We start from the raw sequence: 24694 nt of genomic DNA, 5'->3' as shown, positions 1-24694 counted from the left end.
ACATGTGTTTCATGTGTATTCTTACACTATGCTTTCAAATGTATACTTAAAACCCTATTTTTTAATTTAATCTCTTTTTTTTATTAAAACCCTTTTTATTTTATTAAAAGGAACACTGGTACTCACTGTGAAGATTTCTTCTTGGTGGTGTAACGAAGGTCACCCATTGTGGGATATCCCCACCCACATGCTCAAGAAGGCAGGGCTACGCAAATGAATAAACCTCTAATAGGCCCCATGTGGGTGGTTCCTTCCAGTTCCATTGAAAAGCTCAAGCCCAGAATAAAACAGTCCCCCAAAAGGTTAGAATGTACAGGTATATACACAGGAAAGAAGTACAATGCCCATAATGACAGCAGAAATAACAGACATAGAGCAGTAGACTACAAGAAAGAATGTAGTAGATGGAATACCCCCGGTAGTAGATTCAGGCAGAAAAAAATTCTGGCAGGTATGGGTGACCATACCCACCAGAAAACCTCTGGTGGGTATGGTTCCTTTTAATAAAACAAGTTGTTCTAGTAAGAACTAATCAGCCTACTTTCCTTTCACTGTCTCTACATCTGGACTAAATTTGGTGCAAATCAAGGTCCACTATTTAGATCTCTTACGCCTCAAATGTTCAAGTGTCTGCCTTCTTGGATCGGGGTGGATGTCATCATTAAAAACTGCACCATTGAGCAGTTTGCTACTCACTACAGCTGTTCCAAATTTGGTTCAAATTGGTTAGACAGTCCTCAAGTTAGTGAACTTGCACTTCAAAAGTTTATACATCTGCCATCTTCGATTGGCGTGGGTGACATCACTAACTACACCACTGGGGCATCCCTATGTGTCCCTACAGCTGTAGCAAATTTGGTTTAAACCAGTTAAGCAGTTCACAAGTTATCCCATTTGTGCCTCAAAAGTTTATGTGTCCGCCTCTTGGACTGGGGTAGATGACATCATCACAAACTATGCCGTTGAGGTGTCCCGACAACTGTATCCAATTTGGTTCATAGTGGTCAAGGTGTTGTGAAGTTGATGGAGGGAGGAATAGATAGACAGACACAGAATGTTTGGTGGTCTCATAAGCCTACTGTTTCTATGCTGGTATAGAAGGTCACACATCATGGGTAAATACCACAGCACACAACCATGGGTGGTAACAAACCCTTTGCCAGATCTACTGCCTGGGGAGGTTCTGCTGCAGAACTCTCCATCTAAGTACTGCCCTGGCAGATGCATGCACATCCAATGTATAGTGTCTTGAAAATATAAAGGGTGGCTTCCATGTAGCAGCTCTACAAATCTCTTCCAGAGATGGATTGGTGGTGAAGGCCACTGAAGCAACCACTGACTTTGTGGAATGTGCTGTGATCAGCTTTGGCTAAGGTAAATGTTGCAGCTCGTATGTCAATGAACGAAGGAGACACGTTCTCCTGCCCATAATGGCAGCAGAAATAACAGACATAGAGCAGTAGACTACAAGGAAGAATGTAGTGGATGGAATACCCCGGTAGTAGATTCGTTTCTTCATTCTGCGTAGCCCTGCCTTCTTGAGCATATGGGTGGGGATACCCCACAATGGGTGACCTTCGTTGAGACACAGGAGACACACCCTGACCCAACGACCAATGGTAGCCACCAAGATCTTCTGATCCATGGTAGTCAGGTGAAAGGAGACAGTCAGCCCTGCGAAATGACTCTGTCCATGAAATAGATACAAAACCCTCTTTACATCAAGTTTGTGCCACTACTTTTCCTTGGCATGACTAGGTTTCGGACAGAACGATGATAAGTATATGTCCTCCAACCTGTGGAAAACTGAATTGACTTTGGGCATAAACAACAGGCCAAGAATGAGTCTGACAGTATCCTTCACAGAAAGGGCCTGCAGTCCGGATACACGGCGAGCAGATGTGATTGTAGCCAAAAAGGCTACCTTGAGAGATAGAATCCTGAGTGGTGTGTAAGATGAGATGCTTGTCTTTTAGACCTTCCTGAAGAAAAGTGTAAGTACTTAAGCTTGTCTTTGTTGACTTGTAACAAATGTCTGGATGCCCATCTAAGAAAGCTCTCTACATTGTTGGATAAATACAGTTGGAGGAGTTTTTACAGAAAACTAAGATAGTGTTGATGACTTTCTGGGGCAGCTCTTGTACACTCATGAATTTTCTCTGAGCTTCCATGCAGTCAACTTTAGCCACGCTTAGTTTCCTGAAACATTGGCCCTGGGACAGAAGGTCCTCTCTGAGTGGTAGAAAGAGAGATCCTGCATCTGCCAGTTCTATGATGTCAGAGAACCAAGGCCAGCATGATGCAATCAATATCAGTGTTGTACGAGTAACCCAGAACTTCCTTAGGCATCTGGGTCAGGAGGGGATCTGGCAGAAACGTGTACAGTAGCGAAGGTGGCCATGGTGTTGAGAGAGCGTCCACTGCCTCTACCTCCTTCACTGGAAAATGTGACATGAATCTGTGTAGCTTCACACTGACAGGAGAAAAAAACTGGTCAATATGAGGTGAGCTATGCAGCTGAACACTTGAGGGTACAGGCTCCATTCTGCAGTGTGGACATGCTGATGACTCAGCCAGTCTGCTTTGATAAGAGGCTTATGAAAGGCTTGATAAGAGTCGAGAAGAAAGAAAAACAGTGAAAATAATCGACATAGCAATACCAGGGGATAGCAGAATAGAAGAAAAAGAAATAGAAAAAATTCACCAAATACAAAGATCTACAAATTGAAATTGAAAGGCTGTGGCAGAAAAAGACCAAAATAATCCCAGTGGTAATTGGCACCCTGGGTGCAGTTCCAAAAGACCTTGAAGAGCACCTCAACACCATAGGGGTCACAGAAATCACCATCAGCCAATTACAAAAAGCAACTTTACTGGGAAAAGCCTATATTCTGCGACGATATCTATAACCATTGACAATAAAATTCTGGCATCCCAGGTCCTTGGGAAGGACTCGATGTCTGGATAAAACAAACCAGTCAATAACACCTGTCTGACTGTGTAAAATAATAATAATAATAAAGAAAATATTAATGAACAGAAGATCAGCACACCCACAGGGCACAGTGGGTGGGTCACTTTTCAGACAGTGAAAAGTATAATATAGAGAGCTGTGGGAGTATCATCAAAAGAAAATGAAGAATGGTTTAGGAGGAAAGCAGAGGAAATAGGAAAATAGCTATGAATTTCATATAAAAGCGCAGAAGAGTACCAAATTTAGAGAAGGGTACCCAGTACTTAGAATTCTGTATGCAACTGAAAGGTTTAAATGGAAGGTACAGCAAATCCTAAAGAAACATGGTTTGGAAATCAATGCTATTTGTATAGCCCCCTATGACCTTGAGACAGCTAGGTGGTTCCCACGATCAGTGGGAGCCGCCTGGGGAGGGTTAGCAGGGAGAGTGGGCTTAGCCCGCTCTTCTCACACACGTGCAGGCAGTCTGCTCCGGGCAGCTGAAGCGGCCACCCACACAACTGCTAGCTCCATTACAGAGCCGGCAGAGGCTGAGAGGATTGGGAGCCACACAGCACCCGGAAGCTCCAGCATGCCCTACATGAGTGCACAGGGCATGCTGGAGAGACCCCTGAACCAGGAGGCTGCTTTTAGCTGCGCGTCACAGCAACACATGATCGAAAAAGCCCAGGTTAGCGGAGCACTTGCTCCACTAACCTGGGCTTAGGGGAGGGTTGTTTAAGCGGGTGACCCGCTTTCGTGAGACCAGGCTCGGCTGCGAGCCCGGTGGTTCTCACGTGCATGCAAAATCAGGCTAGGCTTCCTTCGCCCGCTTTTGCATGACCATGAGAATAGACTCAGCATTTAGTGAAGACAAGACTGTATGATAACAAATGTGAAATGAAGGATTGCCAGATTTGCAAAAACAATAAAGGTGGTGGAATATTGAATGGTTTGCATGGAATACATGTATTTTTATATTGGGTAAACAGGTAGACCTGTGGTAAAAAGATACAAGGAACATCTGGCAAACATACGGCATAGAGACAGAACAAAACCATGGACAGTGGTTAAATGTGCACCAAGTCAGAGTAGTGAATACAAAGATATTCATTTTGGTTGTGGAGATAGATGCAAAGAAGTGGAAAATCAGGGCAGCTATGTCTATAGAGCAGCTGTGTCCCACCATAAAGAAGAAATGAGGGAAGTGATGAAACTCACTGGCTACTGAGGGTGTGTGGGAATTTTTACACTTTCCCTCCCATTATTACTCTCCCTTCCTATTATGTGAAGGTGGGAATTTTTACTCACTCTCCGATTATGAGATATTGGGGGGTTATGTAATAGGATTGACTAACAGGATTTGATAATTACTGTCAGCTTTGCCGAGTCATGGTGTTGAGTTATTGGTTGAGTTATCGTTTCAGCCATCACTGAAACATGGTTTTTCAGAGCACTGAAGCTGATGTGTAACATCGAAATGTTTGCCATTTTCAAAATCTTTTATCTGTGCATTAAAAGAGGTCTTGAAAAAAACTTGTGTTCTTTTGGAGAATGTGTATTTCATTGCCATTATACCATCTTATTTTCCTTTATTTCTGTGCAGTGGAAGAATGGTGTGAAGGATAACTTGTGATTTCAGTGAATGGCCAACGATGTGCAGTGAACTGTTGCCAGCAGTTGTGCAAACTAGGTTACTATAGTTTTTCCTACTGTGGAAAATGGGAAAGACTGTGGTAGCGCTGCTTTCTGGCAATGGTACGCAGGATATCTCTCCCCCACCCCGGTTTTTAAAGCTAAATCTCACCCTTACCTGGGATCCTGCTACTAACTTGAATGATTTTATATGGCTCCTCTCATCTATGTTGCATTTATTGCTCAGCTAACCTCTCTTTCATAGATTTCCTTTTCAAAACCGTCTCATCCAAAGAAAGCATGGAAGAACCTGCCTTGCTCAGGCTTCTTCGCAATCAAGGTTTTCTATGGATTAAATGAGGCCATTCACATGACGGGGTGGGGGAAAGACTTGGTAAACCCACCTTCCCCCCCCAATAAAGTGTTCTTCTGTTGGGAGCACGAACCACACTCACAGACAAGCAGTGCTGCGTGCCTGCAGTGCTAAGCTCCAGAGGCTGGGATGATGCATCCTGGCCTCTGGAGAACCCACAATGTACCGCAAAACACATGCAAAACACTGGATTTCCCCAGGAGACAGCCGCACTAGGCACCCATCTCTGTGTCCGCTGGAGCCAAACATAGCCCCAGTGAAAACATGATCAGTTAGGTTGTGTTAACTGAGAGTTCACTCCCTTAACCTTGGCTAACGGCTGGATTTGAAAGCAGGGCTTAGGTAGTGCTGCCCTGCTGGGATTGGGCCTGATCCCAACGGTTCTGATGCACAACCTAACCCAGACTGGGCATCCCTAGCCTGGTTAGGCTGTATGGGAGAACAGCCTCTGTAAGGTCTGTAAGGTAAAGTGTGCCGTCAAGTCCATTTCGTCTCCTGGCAGCCACAGAGCCCTGTGGTTTTGTTTGGTAGAATACAAGAGGAGTTTACCATTGCCTCCTCCCACACAGTCTGAGACGATGCCTTTCAGCATCTTCCTATACTGCTGCTGCGCGATATAGTACCAGTGGGGATTTGAACCGGCAACCTTCTGCTTGCAGTCAAGAATTTCCAAGCTGGTCTGTAGGGACCTTATAATCCTCTGGTTTGAGGCAGGAAATCTTAAGCTAGCAATGGAATGAGAACACTACTCCTAATGGCAGCTAAAACTAGTAGAAGCCTATAACTTTACAACTATTTGAGAATGTAATATTTATTACGTTCGCCCCCTAGTATCACTCAACATTTTTAACAGACCAATTTTGCAGAGTCCTATTAGAAACAGGGTTACAAAAGGAAAAATGAGTTTAGTTGTTTCTTCTTTAAAAAAACCCTAACACATGAGAAACAGTATAATTAACACGATGTGTTATACTGGGTGCACAGTATAAGGCTGCAAATCTGAATGGAATTATCTTAATAATTCCTTCACTCATGTAAAATGAAGAGGAGGAATTATCTTAAAATAACTTGAAATAACTTAAGATATCATACAGTGGACAAAAATAAGACAGAATAAATGACATCCTCATTCCAGAACTCCCTCAAGTCTTGTTATATTATATAAAAACTTAGTAAAGTGCATCTTTTAAAAGACTTGTCTAGTGAAAAAGCATTATCAAACAAAACACACTTAAAACACTTACATAACGCATCAGAAAGTACCTTTTTAAAAACTACTTTTTAAATTTTTTGATTCACTACAGAATAAAAGGTGTCAGTGACAGCACTGTTCACATTATTCTTCAATAATATGCAGCCTTGTTACTTGGGAAATTTGGGTTTGGAGCACAGCAAAAGACAAGCAATCCAAAACCGTGGCTGCTTCTTCCAGTGTAATAGGATTCCTCTGGCAGACAAATGCATGCCATACAACCATGCTTAGATTTTGGGAAGTTTTGGTGCACTGACAACAGGATTAGACTCCTGCAGGTATCTTCGCCCTGCATTCTTGTAGTCATAAGAACAGGTATGAGTCTCTGCATAGCGGTGGGTTGCACAGAAGTTGTTTCCGCATCTGAAGGCAAAAAAAAAAAAACTGTTAGTGAAAGTGATTCTATGACAAGAGATGGAAATGACATTTATGAGTTAACTCCATAAAACGGTAGCATCTCTTCTTCCATGCAACTGTTATTTTCAGGAGCAAGAGCCATCACATTTATCTTATGAGGCTCAACTGCAGAAGTAAGATGAGCCATCAAGCTTGTCCACACTAATAGCCTCTCCACAATACAAGTGCCCAGGATGCAAGGCTGTAACCCCAAAAGCCAACATCAGAGGGCTCTGGTGAATATATCATTTAAGAGATGCATTTAAGCCCAGAAGATTCTAGAAAACCCAGCTGCTGTGAAGGGGGCGGGGAGGGAGTGCTCCAGTGGGAGACAGAGGAGCAACAGATATAATGAGGGCCCCCAAAAGGGAGTATAAGTTTATAATTTGAATAAACCCCTGCTCACTCAAATGATCTGCCATGGTAAGACATTTTTGATTGTATAGACTAAGGACTTTGTTATAGTGTTTGGTACACCAATTCCCTTACATAAATATAAATAGAGTCAGATTTATAGCTAGTGTTTCTTCATCATTCCTATAGTTTTGCCTATTTTGTTTCATTGCTGAAGATCCAAGAATGACAGAACACACACTTCAAAGGAATATTAGCAGAAGCGAATAACAAAGGCATTGATTGGCTTTTGTATTGTATGTGCTAGATCACTGACACTCTGATAACCAGTTTGTCATGAAGTATCTGCCTTAAAGTATCAAAGGATCAGGTTGGTTATGTCCTCACAAAACGTTTGGCAAAATCTTCCAGTTCCATGTTGCAACCATCCACCCTTGTTACCATACATGTTCCAAGTGTTGGATGGAGTCCTCAGAATGCATCATCCCTCTCAATGGAATGTGTCCTTGAGACATAAACACTCACAGGGCTTTCCACAAAATGTATCCAAACATTTTCTGGGGAAATGTACATCAATTGGCACCTGATTTAGCATGTTTGGCTTGTATATGTATGCCAAACATCCGCGCGCGTGCGCACACACGCACGCACACACACACACACACACACACACACTCTCTCACAGAGTCTCAGACCTACTGACAGAACATGAAAGGCAGCCCCAAGGGTGATGCACAAGATGGCAGTTGTGCAATGACATACAACAGTGGACACATAGTCCCATAGCACTATGCACACTATCTTACGTTGTGCAACCCACCTCTTGTGCAACACTGCTAGGGCTGTACTGCATGTTCTGTGGCAGCCTTGACAGCTTCCTTACACCAGTCTACCACTGGTGTGCGTGTATGTATATGTGGGAGAGAGGGCGGGGAGAGGGATGGAGTTAATTAGAAATGCATGTAAAATTGAACAGGAAAAGTCAAATAAATCATGGTTGAAATGTTCAGACAAATGCAGTGCTTTATTTGGGAATTGCTATTGTTGAGCACTTAAAATGGTTACAAGTGAGAAAAGAGCTCCAAAAGAGCATATATAGTTTAAAGTAAGTAGCAAGAGCCTGGAATATAAAGCTAAATCAGTTGCTAGTTAAACAAGGGTTTATCTAAGGAAAAGATGACTCTTGTCTATATTCAAAATTTAGAAATTATAGATGGACTTATATACATATTTCCATCCTATGTTGATGATTTGTTTGTTGTCAAAACAGAGAAGACAGTGATGAAATTGTAGAGCATTTAAACAAAGATATAGAAGTAAAGCAGCTGGTGAACATTTCCTATTATCTCAGAATATAAATAGAAAGCGAACCAGATGGAGGTTATCTTCTTAATCTCTTTATTTAGCAGGGGGAGAGTAACTGGCCCTATCCACCCCCAGCACAGTACCTCCAGTGACTGTTGCTGGTGTCTATCTTATATTTCTTCTTAGATTGTGAGCCCTTCGGGGATAGGGATCCATCTTATTTATTTATTATTTCTCTACATAAACCGCTTTGGAAACTTTTTTTTGTTGAAAAGTGGTATATAAATATTTTTTGTTGTTAACCAGAAACAAAAGATAAAAGACTTTTTAGAATGTCTGGGTCTCACAGATGCCAAGGAAGTCAGCACTCCAATGGAAGCAAACTTCTTGAAGCAAGATGCAAACAGTGAGCTTCTTCCAGACAATTGGCAATATAGGAAAGTAATTGGGAAACTTCTATTTATTGCTACAATAACAAGACCAGACATCACAGGAACTGTGGGAATTTTAAGCAGCAAAGTGAGTGACCCACCAAAAATGACTGGAATGCAGTTAAAAGACTTGGTAGGTACCTTAAAGGTACAGTTTATCTAAAACTGAAATTGCTAGCAAATAGTAATCCTAGCTAGTGCGTTATGTCGATTCAGATTGGGCAGAAGACAGAACAGATCATAAATCCACAAGTGGATACCTGTTCTTTTATAGAGGTGGACTTGGTGCATTTGAACGCAAAACACTGTTGCTCTTTCCTCTACAGAAGCCATGTCAGCCACCAGGCTTGCCAGGAGGTGGCGTGGATACATAAATTGTTGCAAGATTTTGGAGCTGATAAATCAAAACCAACTGAATTGTTTGAGGACAATCAAAGTTGTATTTTGCTTTCACAAATAGAAGAGACAAAATCCAGAACAAAAGCATATTTAGACAAAATACCATTATCTATGTGATATACAAGAAAAGGGTCTCTTGGAGTTGAAATACTGCCCAACAGAGAAGGTACTAGCAGAAGGACTCAAAAAGTCACTGCCAAGAGATCATTTTCTTGCATTGCGAGAGATGATGGGAGTTGCTGATTGGTACAGAAGCAATGAGAAGGGGTGTTAGAATTCTCACTTCTAAAGCATTGCTCTTAACACTGCAGTAACCTCAACTAGCCACTAGAGGCATGAGGAGTTATGTTAATAGGTCTCTCCATCTTAATATTAATTAAGAGTCAGAAATGTTCAGTTGTTGTTAAAGGCTAGGACGTTCGGGTATGTTGTTCTAAGCCTCTCTCAGTATGTGATGTTTTAGTTTATTAATAAACCTTTATTTGTTTTTTTTAACTCAACCTATTGTCTTCAGATAATCTCTTGGGTTTAACTTCTTTACCACCAGAGCATACTCTGCTGTGTGAGGACTTCAGATGTTTCTCCTCACACCCCTCAACAAAAAGCATACTTCATAATATTGATCTGAAGGCTCTGATATTTATTATAGAACATTTCAGGATAGTCACTTGGGGGAAAAGTTAATTACAACTTTGAAAATGCCCAATTTCTCCAATACAATAGTTAGTTAATTTTGTGAATAATGCATTTTTAGAAACTGAAAAATTCTGAAAAGCAGTGAAAGTTTTCTGGATTCCTCCTCCTGCCCCCCGGATACATTTTTGGATCCACGCAACTGACTGAAAGGACAAGGCATTTCACAGAGGAAACATGCCACAAAGCATGATTCCTCCACAGCCCATCGAGATGCGCTAGCACAAGCGCTGCACCCCAAAAGTGGTGTGGTGGCAGCGAAGGGAAGAATTAGGGAAGAACCTGCTTCCCTAATTCTTAAGGGAATTGCTCCCCACCCTGCCTGCATCTGCACGAGGCATTCGTGCACATCCCTAGTCCACAGCAGACCTAGGATGCAGAATTTTGGTTGCTATCCCTCATGGGAAGTAAAATTTTAGATCCTTTAGGGAGGAGGAACTCAAGCAGTGTGAACGTTCAGAATTGGTGGGGATGGAGGTGTGAAGCAACTCATACAGTGTGAACATAGGGAGTTAAATTAGAGGGCACAGTGTATTTGTACAATTATGAGAACCCAAGTGGTGGTAATTAACTTTCATGCCTTCAATTGTTCATCAGTAAATCAGTTGGTTTGGTCTAATGATGGCTGTGCTAGAGAGAGAAAGCTGGTTGACTACTTGGACATCAGAGACGTCCAAAGGAAGTTCTGTTTTGTTTTTTAAGGTGTGAACTCATAGAAGGGTTTGTAAGTGCAGGATGCTTACGGACCTCAAAGTACTTGCATATCAACACCAATGGGCTGGAAAACACCTTGATCTCAATATCAAGGTGCCCTAAACCCACTAACAAACCCAAGGAAGCTGATTTTGCATCAGGATCAGAAAAGAGCTGTGAGGTTATCTGGATAGTGAGAGGGATCGAGACACTTTCTTAGCTCCTTCCTACCACCTTCAGAAATTGTTTTTGTTTGGTGACAAATGTATTTTGAAGGTTCAAACTCTACCTACCTGCATTCAAAGCTAGTTGCTAATCCCGTTTTCTTTCCACAGAAGAAGCAGTGCTTCGCAATCTTCTTTTTAGTCTGAACTGAGGCATTCACAGGTGGGAGATAAGTTGCATCACCTGGTTTCAAAGAGTAAAATATTACTGAACAACATTTGCTATTGAACAAATGATATAAAAAGAAAGCAGTAAGTACACAGGAAAAACCTTCCTTCAGATGAAAGGAACCAAATCCACAGTATGACGTATTGTAGATGTAGAGGTAGAACTTCAGAGGTAAAACTTAAGTTTGTCCTTCAACATGTTAAATATTAATGTTTTAATTTAATAATGATGATTAATGATTAAATTAATGTTTAATAATCTTGTTGGTAGAATAGAAACGACACAGGGGGGAAAGCAGATCAAGCCATGTTTTACTCTCCAAAAATACAAGGCACTTCTACAAGGCATTAAGACTAATATTTTCAAAGGAAGTCCATCTATAAGACAGCTATCCCACTCTTCCAGCACAACCACCAACTGGCAGTGGATGAAGTACTGCTGGAAGTGGAAGGAGCATTCCAGGAGTTGTGAATTAGAATCCGCTTACTTCCACACTGCTCCTTTAATTTATGGATTGTTCCCAAATAACAGTTTTAAGACATGAACTGGTTTTGTGTCCCTATCTTATGAAGGGCTCAGTTTTTGTGTGTCTGTCTCATTAAATGAGCACACAACTATGCATGGCGAGATTCACCAAGGCAGAGTGAACAGTGGCCATGTCTATCTGAGGAGAGGAGTTTCTCCACATGTACACCTTTAAAAATATTTCTTCAAGGTCTGAAGATAGTTCTGAGGCACAAAGCTGCTGGGCAACAGTGCCTCAACTTTTTGAATATTATATTTTGTTTTTATTATTATCTCTTGTTTACACAGTCAGACAGGTGTTACTGACTGGTTTGTTTTATCCAGACATCGAGTCCTTCCCAAGGACCTGGGATGCCAGAATTTTATTGTCAATGGTTATAGATATCGTCGCAGAATATAGGCTGTTCCCAGTAAAGCTACTTTTTGTAATTGGCTGATGGTGATTTCTGTGGCCCCTATGGTGTTGAGGTGCTCTTCAAGGTCTTTTGGAACTGCACCCAGAGTGCCAATTACCACTGGGATTATTTTGGTCTTCTTCTGCCACAGCCTTTCAATTTCAATTTGTAGATCTTTGTATTTGGTGATTTTTTCTATTTCTTTTTCTTCTATTCTGCTATCCCCTGGTATTGCTATGTCGATTATTTTGACTTGTTTTTCTTTCTTCTCGACTACATTTATATCTGGTGTATTGTGTGGCAGATTTTTGTCTGTTTGTAGTCGGAAGTCCCATAATATTTGTACATCTTCATTTTCTTCAACTTTTTCAATTTTATGGTCCCACCAATGTTTGGCTACAAGTAGCTTGTATTTTTTGCAGATTATATTGTTGTTGTTGTTGTTATTATTATTATTATTTTACATTTATAGCCCGCTCTTCTTCCAAGGAGCCCAGAGCGGTGTACTGCATACTTGAGTTTCTTTTTCACAACAACCCTGTGAAGTAGGTTAGGCTGAGAGAGAAGTGACTGGCCCAGAGTCACCCAGCTAGTTTCATGGCTGAATTGGGATTTGAACTCGGGTCTCCCCGGTCCTAGTCCAGTTATGTTTTGTTTTTTTAAGCAAGGAAAAACAAAATAGTGAAGAAAGATTAATTATAGGAGAGAATAAGAAGTCAGGTTTCTTACCTGTAAGTGCTGTTCTTCGAGTGGTCATCTGTGCATTCACACGTAGGTTTACACTTATGCAAAGCCAGACCTTAGAACTTTCCAGAGCTTTGCTCAGGAACCCAAAAAAGGTGGGGAAAGGGCTCCTTCTAGCGGACAGCTTCCCTCCATACCTCAGTCTGAGTGACTGCCACATGCCTGCAATACTAGGGAGTAATTATCCTGGCTACAGCAGGGAAGGTCATGTGAATGCACAGAAGACCATTAGAAGAACAACAGAAATCTGACTTTCTTCTTCGTGGTATCTGTGCACCACATGTGGGATAATATCAAACACTCTTACCTGGAAGGTGGGTGCAGCCGCACTGAAAGAAACTCACTTAACGTGCATTTTGTGTAAAGATTCATGGGGCAGAGGCCAAGCCAAACAGGAGAACCAAATATTGGTAGAACTGGGAACCTTTGCAGAATCTTAGATATTTGCAATGATGAGGCGCTATCAAAATATATAGGAATAAATATCCTTCAGATCTATAGATTCAGGCAGAGAATCGCAGAGATGGTAACCATGTGAAACCTACTGTAGCAGGCAAAGAGATTTATGCTCCTCAGGTCGAGGATGGGTCGTAATCCTCCATCTCTCTTGGGGATTGTGAAGTAGCAAGAATAGAAAGCAAGAATAGATCACTGTGGTGGACTGCTAACCCCTGCTAACCTGGCAGAGAGGCACCTTTCAACGTGGTGATTCTCTTTATTTAGCAGGGGGAGAGTAACTGGCCCTCTCCACCCCGAGCACTGTACCTCCAGTGACTGCTGCTGGTGTCTATCTTAAGTTTCTTTTAGATTGTGAGCCCTTTGGGGACAGGCAGCCATCTTATTTATTTGTTATTTCTCTGTGTAAACCGCCCTGAGCCATTTTTTGGAAGGGCAGTATAAAAATTGGATGGATGAATGAATGAATGAATGAATGAATGAATGAATGAATGAATGTTTCCACAGCTCCCTTTTGGCAGAGGGACCTGATTTCCTCCAAACGTTTCTGTGTGGGGATCCCAGAGTACGGGGTGGGGATTGGCATTCTATTGTGTATCTGTTCCAAATGATGGCTAAGACCCACACATCTGATGTTCTAGCAGCCCACATCCTGTAATGCGCTGAAAGCAGATATTCTAATCTTATCTTTTCAAATAAAACATTTTGGACTTGATATTGGGGCCTAAAGCCTGTAGACAGCCTAAAGCCTGTAGTCCTGCGATGCTGGAAGTGGTGCTGTTGGAGAAAAGAAGCGCCTGAGTGATGAGAGGATTGCCAGGACTGCAAGTTATGGGACCATGGTTTTTCTCTCACAGATGCTGAAGTAGAGGTGGAAGACTGTGAGAAGCCCATGGACCTTGCAGTCTGGACCATCTCTAGCATGTCTTCCGTCTATTGGCCAAAGAGGGCCTCGCCATCAAAAGGCAAATCCTCAATATGGGCCCTGGCTTCCCTGACAGGGAAGAAGATCGCAGCTATGCATGCCATCTCAGTGACACTGCAGTGGACATGGATCGAGATCCACAGTCTGCGCAAAGCCACAAGGAGAAGATCCACAGTCTGTGCAATGCAACTGTTACTTGACCACGTAGACCTTCATTCAGGAAAACCATTACCACATCACTTTGTTCTTGATGAAGTTGGTTGAGAAAAGGCGCTGATTTCTCTAAGATAAAGGCTTGATATTGAGCTCAGCAAGTCTTATGGCTAGCCACATGGTTGAGAAGGCTGGCCATGGAGTAAACCTTCTTACCAAGAGTGTCCAATTGTCAAAGAATGTTCTTCCTTGGCAAAGGGAGTGGTGGAAATTTGATGCTTGTTCCGTGTTTGCATGGATTTAACCACCACAGTGGTTGAATCCACACAGGATATTTGGCTAGGAAAGCTGTATCTTTTTGCTGGATTCTGTACATATTATCTAAGTTCCTGGAGGTAGCGGAAACTGTAGATAGTTTCTCCCAAGCTGCCTTGACAACCTGGGCCAGTGCAGTATCAAAGGAAATGAACATCTAGATGCAAGGAAGAGGCCATACATAGTAATTGTTCAGCTTAGTGCTTCAATTCCACAGGTGAAAGGTTGTCTGCCTGCATAACTTCCTCAGAGGCTGGAGTTACTATCATGCATTCTGGAGGCTCCTCCAATTCAGAGGAAATAGAATCAGCTTCTGTGGAATGACCAGGGTCCTCAGGTGTGGGGTCAAGTGAAAGCAGTGTAGGAATTGGCTGGATTCCAATTCAGCCTGGAACAATTGGCTGCTGAGGAGGTTCAGGGAGAGGTGCGGAAGGAAGGTCATCATGCATTGCTTGAACTTTTTGTTGTGGCCCTACAAGTCCAGCACACTTCGTAGATTTAGAAGGTGTTTTTGAACAATATCAGGTATTTGAAAAAGATCTTTGAACAAGATCAGACTGCGATCTAGATGTGGACCTGCGGCGAGTCCTGCTTCATCAGTGTGAGGAGTACTGGGGTCCATGTCCTGACAAGCATCATAGCAGCCACTGCCTATGAGGGTGCAATGTGGTAGGTAACAGAAAGAGGAGTAAAGAGTCTCAGGAGGATAGAGATCATAGTAAAGCACAAAGCCTTAGACCTTGGTACTGCTAGTCATAGTAATCATCCAGGTCCTCCTCATGAGAGGCATAGCCATCCTTGGAGAAGAGTCTGTAATACTTCGATGATTCCCTATTGAGTGGGGAAGATCTGTCCCAAGAGCAACTCTTTCTCTTGGAGGAAATGGTAGGGCTCCTGCTGCTGGTCCTATAGGACTCGTAGGAGCACTCTTCAGGTCAGCCAAAGAGACTTGGGTATCAGAGTTGGAGTGGAGCGAACCTGAAGGTCCAGGCAGGAGTGGTACCAGAGCAGGAGGCACTTGCTGAGCTTGCAATAGGTGCTTCCACTTATTTTTCCATTTCCCCTGCTACTGTTCAGTAACAGGAACAGAGATTTTCAGTGCCTTGGGTGTCTTACTCTTTTTAGGTACTGAAGGATCACTGTTTGGGGCTGATAATCATGTGCTGGAGGAGCAACGGACTTCTGCGGGGGTTTGCCAGCCTTCCTTCTCAGTATTGATGAAGGCTCCGCCCTCCGCTTAGATGGTACAGGAGCACCCTTCAGAGTCAAGGGCTCTGCCCCTAAGCTGGGCAGAACCAAGGGAGCTGTGGGCGGCTGTATAGGAGTGCTCGGGCCTGAGGGCTCAGGCAAAACAGTTTCAAAGGCAGCACTGGAGCCAACAGAGAAGGTGCAGCCTGTGTAGGAGGCAAGGTCACCAGGCTTGAGCAGGAGGTGTGGGAGGGCCCAAAGGTATATCCAAAGTAGACTGCATTGGTTCTACTGGCCCAGCTACTGGCTACTACCCTAGAACAAGGGATGTGTTAAGTGGGTTCGGCTGAAATTGGAGATCTCAGAGCTGACCTGCCTGGTTAGGACAGGCTTCTTTGGTAAAAACCTGGTAAACTCTGAGAGCAAGACTCAGTATGATGTGTTTCTCCCAAACAGGCTAGTTACAGAGAGTGGCCATCAGAGGAGGGCAACTTTGAGACACATTGAGAGCAGTGTTTGAACAGTATTTTTGTGGCTATAAGAGGTCAAGGGAAGGGGGGGGTGCGAGAGCAAATTAAAACACAAAAACAACAGAGAGAGAAACAAGGATGATAGTAAGGTGGGGGGGAACCCACCAGAAAAAACCAACCACCACCAATCAAGGAGGGATATATTTGCTAATATATAATTGTGACAAAACAGGCCGTTCCATCACAATAATAAATTCTGTCAACAGAGAGAAAGCCAAAGAAGGAAAAACTGTTAGGCGCTAACAGTAACACCAGAAACAGTAGTAGCAGCTACCAAAAATAGAACAGAACAAGAATAAACAAAGCCATAAAAAGAGGGACAAGGAGGAGGAAATGGACAAGGAGAAAGAGAAACCTGGGTGTGTGTGGTGAGCACGAGGGAGGAAAGAGCAAGACTGAGGGTGGCTGCTCTGCCCAGTCGACCAGCTGCTGCTTGCTGCTGATTCCAGGCAGATTTCTGCTGCCTCATGCTCGACCTCTCTCGCCTGATGGCATCATGTGTGTGAGTGCACACACAGCACAGGCACAGCCTGAATGGCGGGCAGAAGCAGCTGTCTGGCAGCCTTTTCACCCGCCTGCATCACCACTGCCCATGCCTAGTCTGGTGGGGGCAGGCAGAAGCACACTGAGCCCTCAGTGCCCCACTGTCGCTTGTGAGTTGTGCTTGCAGGAGAGAGCCAATGTGGCAGCAGGGGAAGGGAGCAATTTAAGCAGCCATCCTAGTGCAGGGAGAGTCTGCATGGCTCCTGGAAACAGCTGAGTGGGGAGCTAAACCTTTGTGTTTGAGCACGCAGGCATGCAACACAGAGGGAACAGTGTCAGACACATATTTTCAAGGGACACTCTGGCAGCAGAGAGAAGGGGGACTGGGGAAAACCACTTCTCTCTGTTGCACATGCAAAAAGTTCTTACAAGATAGAGTTAATACAATGTAATAATTGAGAGCAAGGGACAACCCCCCCCCCTTTCCTTCAATAAGGTTACAGTATATAGACATCAAGGATGATAATAATACACATAAATATAACTAAAAAGGAAAGGGGAGGGGGAAACCCTTAACACAGCTTAACATAATAGGATACATAAAATGCAGGATAGGAGAAGGGATTTTTTTAAAAAACACCTTTTCCAAGGATATTTTACTTATTTCTCAAAGCGTAAGCAGTTCAATGAAGTTCTATCAAATCACTAAGAATTTTTCTTCTTTACCTTGGCGATGAAAAAACAAACAAACCCCCAATTCAAATGCAGACAAAGAACACATATCAGTAATCCAAAGCTATAATTCAGGAGTAAATTTGTCCTTCCAGTGTTGTATTATAATCCTTTTGGCAACACTCTAAGAATGAAGAATCCACAGTTTTTGATGTAGTGCTAAATTTCATATGCTGGGGATGTACCCCAACAAAATATGAATGCCCTTAACGGACAATTATAACTGCAATGTCATATTGATTACCTTATTAATTTCTAACCAAAATGGTGCAATAACCAAACAGGACCAAACGCGTGTACAAATTACACCTCATAGTCTGCAACCACCCTTTATTAAACATTCTCTGAGGTGTCCAATAGACACAGAATAAAAGTTTATGCTGTATTAGATACATTTTAGGCACATTTCATTGCCTTCAAAGCAACTTGCCACTGATTTAATATAACAGGGTATTGAACGTCATTATTCCAAAGAACTCGGATATAATTGATATCAATCTTATCAATGTCTTTAAGCTTTTTATAGAGCAAGGTTTCAGGCTTCGGTATATCTAATAAATGTTCTAAATCTAATAATAAAGATGGAGTTTCAGAAGTGAAATTGCATCAGGACCAAAGAGCTGTGACAATAAACTGGATAATCTGCCAGGTAGCATTTGAAGGTATATCAAACTCAGCTCTCCAAGTGTCAAAGGGTTTAAAAACAGCTTCAGAAGATATCAACTGATCTAATGTAATGACGTTGTGAGGGGTCCAATTAGTCCAATAAAAAGATGAGCAATCTTCAAACTGGGCATTTATTTTATGTAAGATTTTCCTGCTGAAAAGGAGCAAAGCCATATCTAGAACCCAGGGTTCTCCTATGGCTTGCCACTTTACTGGTAGTGACCCAGGCTCACAGACAAATCCGAACACCTGCCAATGGGGTCAAATAATCAGTCAATGGGGTCAAATAACGACTCTTGAGCTGTTCCCAAGGTGTAGCAAAGTCCTGGGACTCATTGTTCCAGCCTAAAACTGAAGATAAAATAAATGCCTGAAAATACGGGAAATTAAATCTGCCTTCTTCAATATATAGTTGAGTTTATGGAGTGAAAATCTGGGGAGGTATCTTGCCATAAGAAGTCATTTACTAATTTATAAACTTGCTTAAGAATCGGAAGACCTTTTAAAAGAAATAAATAATTTACACAGAGAAATAATAAATAAATAAGATGAATCCCTGTCCCCAAAGGGCTCACAATCTAAATAGAAACATAAGATAGACACCATCAACCGTCACTGGAGGCACTGTGCTGGGGGTGGACAGGGACAGTTACTCTCCCCCTGCTAAATAAAGAGAATCACCACGGTAAAAGGTGCCCCTTTGCCAAGTTAGCAGGGGTATATAAGCCTTGGTGTTAGGTTAGTCTTAACCACATTTATTTTGCCCCAAATACTCAATGGTATCATAGCCCACCATTCTAAGTCATTTTTAATTTGAGCCAAAAATTTGGAAAATTTTAAATTTGCTAATTGGGAAAGTTACCCGAGATTATTATACCTAAATAGACAAAAAACTCTGGGCATCACCTAAAGCCCCATAACCTACACTCATCAGGAAAATCAATAGAGTCCAAAGGCACCAAATCCAATTTACCCCAATTTATGGAATAACTCCCCAAATTATGGAATATGGATAAGTTACCAAATTTTTGAAGCATATAAATAAGATTGGAAATTGGGGCCTCTGGTTTATTTTATTTATTTATCAATAATATCTTTATAGTGCCTGATATATACATCTCTAGGCAGTGTACAAAATTTAAGCACAATATAAAAGTCACAGATTAAAATCCACAAAACACAAGAAAAACAATAGCATAAAACAGTTATTAAAATAATAATTATTAAAATTAATTCTAATTAAAAGCCTGCAAGAACAGGTGGGTCCTGAGGTTTTTCCTGGAAACAAACAAAGAAGATGCTCTTATTTTAGAGGGGAGCATATTCCAAAGCCTCAGGGCAGCCACAGAGAAAGCCCAGTCCTGGGTCGCCATCGGATGAGCCGGCGGCAACCGTAACTGTAACTGGACTGACCTCTCCAGAAGATCGTAACAGGTAGCAGGGTTCATGACAAATGAGGCAATCTCTTAAAAACCTTGGGCCCAAGCTGTTAAGAGCTTTATAGTCCTTATAAAAGGCTATACTTCCATAAGTACAAGCAGGCCGGGTACTTCCTGTTACTTCTGGCTAAAGAGGACATGGGGAGACAGGGAGGTACGCTGCTGCCCCGACGGACACTTTTAAAATGGAGTGCCAGTGAGGGACACATGGCAGGAGGGATAAAGGCACCCTCCCACACCCTTAAAGGTATGCTGCCCGCCTTTGAACCAGCCATTCGAACCGATTCGGAGGCCCTTAAAAGGGCCTCAGAGCAGGTTCATGCACATTCCTATTTCTCTGCCAGTCATGGAACAGTGTGTTAACCCCTGCTAACTAGGCAAAGAGGCACCTTTTGAATGTGGTGATTCTCTTTATTTAGCAGAGGGAGAGCAACTTGTCCTATCCATCCCCAGCACAGAACCCCTCCAGTGACTGTTGCTGGTGTCTATCATGTTTCTTTTTAGAATGTGAGCTATTACTATTAAATTAAGGATCTTTCTGTAGGGATATATTCATACCCCTGAATATATTATACCATATATTATACCTGAGGGAACGCCTGCTCCCAAGGGTTACTGCCCACTTGACGAGGTCATCTGAGGGGGCTCTGCTCCGGGTGCCAATAATGAGGGAGGCTCGGTTGTTGTGCATGTGGGACAGGGCCACGTTGCTGCCCCCAGACTCTGGAATGGTGGCTATTCGCTCCTCGGTCTCCATCACAGCTTTTAGAAAGTGTAAAATCGTGGCTTTTTGCCCAGGCATTTATTTGATTCTCTGCAGCTGCTCTTTGTACTCTGTATTGCTTTTATGCTTTTGTTTTAAATTTTTAATCAGATTTGTTTAATATTTTTCACTTAATATTCTAATTGTGTCTTTTTTACCATCTTGTTTTTTTATTTTGCTGAAAACCGCCTTAGGATTGTTTCAACATCATGCTGACCACTCAAGATGGCGTCCATGCTTGGCTCAGATGCCATTTCTGTGACGATGATGCCCCTTGCACTGCTGGGAGCAGCCCTGCAGCACGGGATTTAATTCCAACACTACCATGCTGGGGCAGTGGAGGGGCCATGGAGGACTGGGTAAGACCTGCTTTCCTCCCCTTAATGTGCTCTCTTGCCTCCTCCGAAACAATCAGGTGGAGGAAGCTCAAAGTGTTTTGGTGCCTTGAAATAGATGCTTTGTGCACATCCCTACAGCCATCCAAGCACAACCTTTGTGCTGAGGTTAGAGGAAACACAGCCCCCAACCCTCCTGCCTCCCCATGGTTTTTCTGTTTGAGCAACAAGGCTGCAAAGGACAATGAGAATATGGCACAACAAAGGCCTGTGTCCACAACAAAGGTCTGTCACTGCTGAAGTAGTTGGGAGTAGGGATGTGCACAGAACTGCAGCTGGGTAGTTCAACGCCGGCAGGGGTGCCGCTTCAAGGGCGGGGAAGAGTGCACTTACCCCTCCCGCTGCTTTCCCCCCACCGGGGCCCGTTACCAGTAAAAACCTTAGGAGCAGCATGGAGGTATGCTTGTTACCAGTAAAAACCTTCGGGGCAGCAGCATATCTCCCTGCTGCCCCTTCCCCCTCCTCATTCAGTAGTGGCCAGAAGTCCCGGATATGTGTGCGCTGCCAAAAAGGGGCTGCTACTGAGAACATTAGCTATTTTGATAGGTCCAGTAGCGAAATTGCTTTCTCTTGCTCTCTTCACTACACACCTCCCACCAACAGAAGTGTGTACTGCCTTTTGCTCCTGAAAAGAAACTTTGGTTCCTATAGTGAATATCTCTTCATGTTGGTGCTATGAATTCATCCAGGATGGTTATCTCCTCCCACTTTCTCCAGAGATAGACTATGTTAATAAGAAAGCCTTCAGATACAGTTGGAGTAGAGAGCCCCTTTCAGTTTTTGTAAAACATCCAGCAAATAGAGAACAAGGAAAAGCTGAACCAAGAAAAAACTGTTGGAGAAAAAAAGCAATCCAGCCAGAACAATCTCCAGCAAGTAGACCATCCTCAGTGTACATTTTCCCTTGAGTCACTGGCTGGATCTAGATGATTTTCATACACCAAGCTGTTTTAGGCCACAGGAGAGAGTCCAATAGAGTCAGGACTGTTGCCGTTTTCTTTTTCTGAAAGGACATGAAGGTCTTCTGAATGCTCCTGAGGATCTGTGCTTTGTGGTTTTCACTTGTTCCAGGATGATCTGAACCCTCTGGAATCTCAGGGCTGGTTGGCTGACCTAAACCAATAATTAAATCATCTTGTTTGTAGACAGTATTGCCTTTTGCCTCCACCAGCACATCATCTCCTCCAAAAAACATTCCTCCTTGGAAAGGGACATCTGACAGATTTGTCTGGATGAAATGTCACCAGTTCCTCAACCACAAACTTCTCACTAGCATGTGGATTGCAATAGATCTGCAAAGAGTCCAGAGTGGCATCCTCAAAAAAGGCAGCAGCATTCTGTTTTCAACAAAGATTTGCGAAATCTGTCTGCTGGAGTGAGACTGGCTCTTCCAGCAGTTCCTCTGCCTGGAGGACTGAAGCTGTTGTCAGAGCATTCACACCTGTGTTGACAATCATGGAAGATGCCTTGTGAGCTTTGAGAAGTGCTGCATCAGATCTCTTGTCAGAGGCAACTTTCAGGAGTTTATTGCCATTTTGGGGGACCAGTGCCAATAAGACAAGGGGCAGGAACTGACCCATCAATGAGGGAGACCTTAAGGTCCTGAATTATTTCCTCTGGAAAAGGGAGAACGGTCTGAGCTGAGGTACTGGGGTCCTTAAAGGGCTCTTTCATTCTACTTTTTAGATTGTCTTTGAAGCAATCTAGAAAAGGAAGGATGGGTGGATCTGATTTCCTCTTGGGAAAGATCAGAGATCTGGATAGAGATATTGCCTTCATTTGCTTCTGTATAGAATGGGACAAACCTAACATGGTCGTGGCCTTGCTTTGGAGTGGGATCAGGCACACATTCCTAAAGAGTTTGGGTGAGACTGACTGTGATAGTAGTAGTTTCTCCCCTGAACATCTCCTGGCGTCCTCCGCTTCATCCCCACACATCCTCAGGAAATGAAGATTAAAGTGACAGTCTTCATTAGGAAATATAATAATGGATGGTGGTTGAGCTAGGGGAGGAGCTTTGGGATAAATGGAGGCAAGTATCTACCTAAAGACGAACCACACAGATCAGGAGTATCATGATGAGACAGTTCTGAACATTGAGGGAAATGAGGCTTGTCCTTGCTTTTGAATGTTTTTCCCCCTATTGCTTTTTCTCTTTCTGTTGCTTAGGTGATGGGGAAATTGATGAGGACATTGTTGAGATGTAAGGGGATCTTGCCCTCCTTTTCTTGAAGTGGTGCTCCATTTTCTCCTTAAGGTCCTTCAGAATAGCAGCTTTAAGCCACTGCAGGTCAGGATTCAGAGACCTGGTATTTGCGATAAGGGGAAGGTGTGACCAACACCATCTGGAACAGGGTTATAGCCAATAGGAACAGCAGGTATTGCGTGAGCTATGCCATAGCCTAAAGAGGCTGTCTTACAAACACTTGGAATAGAATTTTGTTTTGGTAGAGGAGTGTAAAAGATAATGAACCCTCTAGTAGCCCACCCACAGAAACTGCACTTCAGGAGTTACTGCTGCTATATAGTACAGCCCCACTGTGTGCACCCTCTGGTGGCCCACTAAGGGGACCTGCACTGTTCTGTAGAATAGGCCTATTACCTCATCCTCTTCTGTGCCAGGCTGGTGCAGAACAGCACCAACGGGAATGGCAGCATCTGAAACTGTATTCCCTCCCTCCCTCCCAGCAACTGCCTATCCAGATTCTGCATGTCGGTGCTGGTATTCTGAGGGGACCCGTTGCTTCTGGCTGGGATGAGACTTTTGTTATCAGAAGTTATCATCTTACTGATTTATCTGAATCAAAGTAATTCTTTACTTACCTATCGCAAACATGCCCATCCTCTCTGATGTGTCTTTGATTAAATATAAATATAAGAATTCTGGTATCACTACTCACCTATTCTTTTCCCTGTAGCTGCTGCAATATTTCCATTCAATCCAAGCCCAGGAGACTAATAATTAAAAAAGGCATGTGTTGTAAAACAGAATAACAGAAACAAAGAGATGATGTATTTTTCTATCAGTTTGATTAAATTTTCCACAGCTTATTAAAAAAAGTGTTGAGTATGAAAATAAGCAATAGCAACACAAATAGTGAAATAAAACCACCCCATCTTTCCTTATTTCATCTGATTCAGCTAAAGGTCTAAGAAATTATGATATTCTACAATATTTTTATCTGAAACTTTAAATCTACATGAGATAAGTTAATCAATTTGATTTAAAGTAGCAATAGATCAAAGAAAAATCAGCAAACAAGTTGTATGTGACCACTAGTTTTCTATTAGAAGAGGAGAGGAATGTCTCAGTTATGATTTTTTTCTCATGATAAATATTATAAGTGTAGGTGCTGACTGATTCTTATTTTATAGTTTGTATGACTATGCTCCTTAAAATTACTTTCATGTAAAGCCCTTTGTGATATGATATGCCTTGCCTACGTTTTAGTATCTATATAAGGTATACTTCGTTACTCGTGGCAGTTCTGCTCCTCGTCTACTGTGAGTAACGAAGCAGCAAGTAGCAAGACATTGTAGCTATGAAAAACGGGGTTAGGAACCTGGATGGGGAAAAAGGTCAAAAAAACAAAAGGTGGAAAACGGCAAAGAAAACTGAAAGTCATTACTTCACAGGGTCTCCATGTGCCTAGCAATGCCCCCAAACCTACAAAATGCCCAATATAGTGAAAAATGGGGGGGGGCTGCTTTTTTTTGTTGGCAGAAGAGCCTCAAAATGGTTCTGTTTCTTAAAATGGCAGCTGGAAATGACCTCCAAGGTCATTTCTGGTCATCCCCCAACCCATGGATAGATAAGTCTTAACCCTTTGTGTGCCATTTCCCCCTATGAATACCAAGGTTGGGTGTCAATCATTCGACCGCAGATACACAAAATGGCAGATCTTGGATATGTGGGTAACAAGGGTTGCCTGTATTTCCAGAAACTTTATAAGTAAACCAGCATATTTACAGAAGCTTTTTCTCCAGTACTTATACCTTTCATTGCCAAATACAATACTTTCATGAACCCACAGAGATGTATTTTCTAAACCAGATCTTTGCACACCATGCAGTTTACTGATAAAACACAACTAATCTAAATACTGAA

At 42.6% G+C, this 24694-nt stretch overlaps 1 protein-coding gene across 8 annotated transcripts in view; it reads right to left on the bottom strand.

Moving 5' to 3' along the window:
* Window positions 1-6206: 6206 nt before the first annotated feature.
* Window positions 6207-24694, bottom strand: part of ZFAND4 (zinc finger AN1-type containing 4) — a 58018-nt gene continuing 39530 nt past the window's right edge. For all 8 annotated transcript variants that reach the window (XM_053308820.1, XM_053308823.1, XM_053308822.1 and 5 more), the window contains 3 exons: window positions 23487-23541; window positions 10778-10892; window positions 6207-6576 (listed from right to left, as the gene is read on the bottom strand). In XM_053308820.1, the coding sequence (XP_053164795.1) occupies window positions 6441-6576; window positions 10778-10892; window positions 23487-23541 (306 nt within the window). In that variant the 3' untranslated portion in view covers window positions 6207-6440. The remainder of the gene's footprint in view (window positions 6577-10777; window positions 10893-23486; window positions 23542-24694) is intronic.

Source organism: Hemicordylus capensis, chromosome 3, assembly GCF_027244095.1.
Source record: "Hemicordylus capensis ecotype Gifberg chromosome 3, rHemCap1.1.pri, whole genome shotgun sequence".
Taxonomy (NCBI): domain Eukaryota; kingdom Metazoa; phylum Chordata; class Lepidosauria; order Squamata; family Cordylidae; genus Hemicordylus; species Hemicordylus capensis.
The sequence above is the reverse complement of the archived record's forward strand: the minus strand, read 5'-3'. Positions and strand labels throughout refer to the sequence as shown.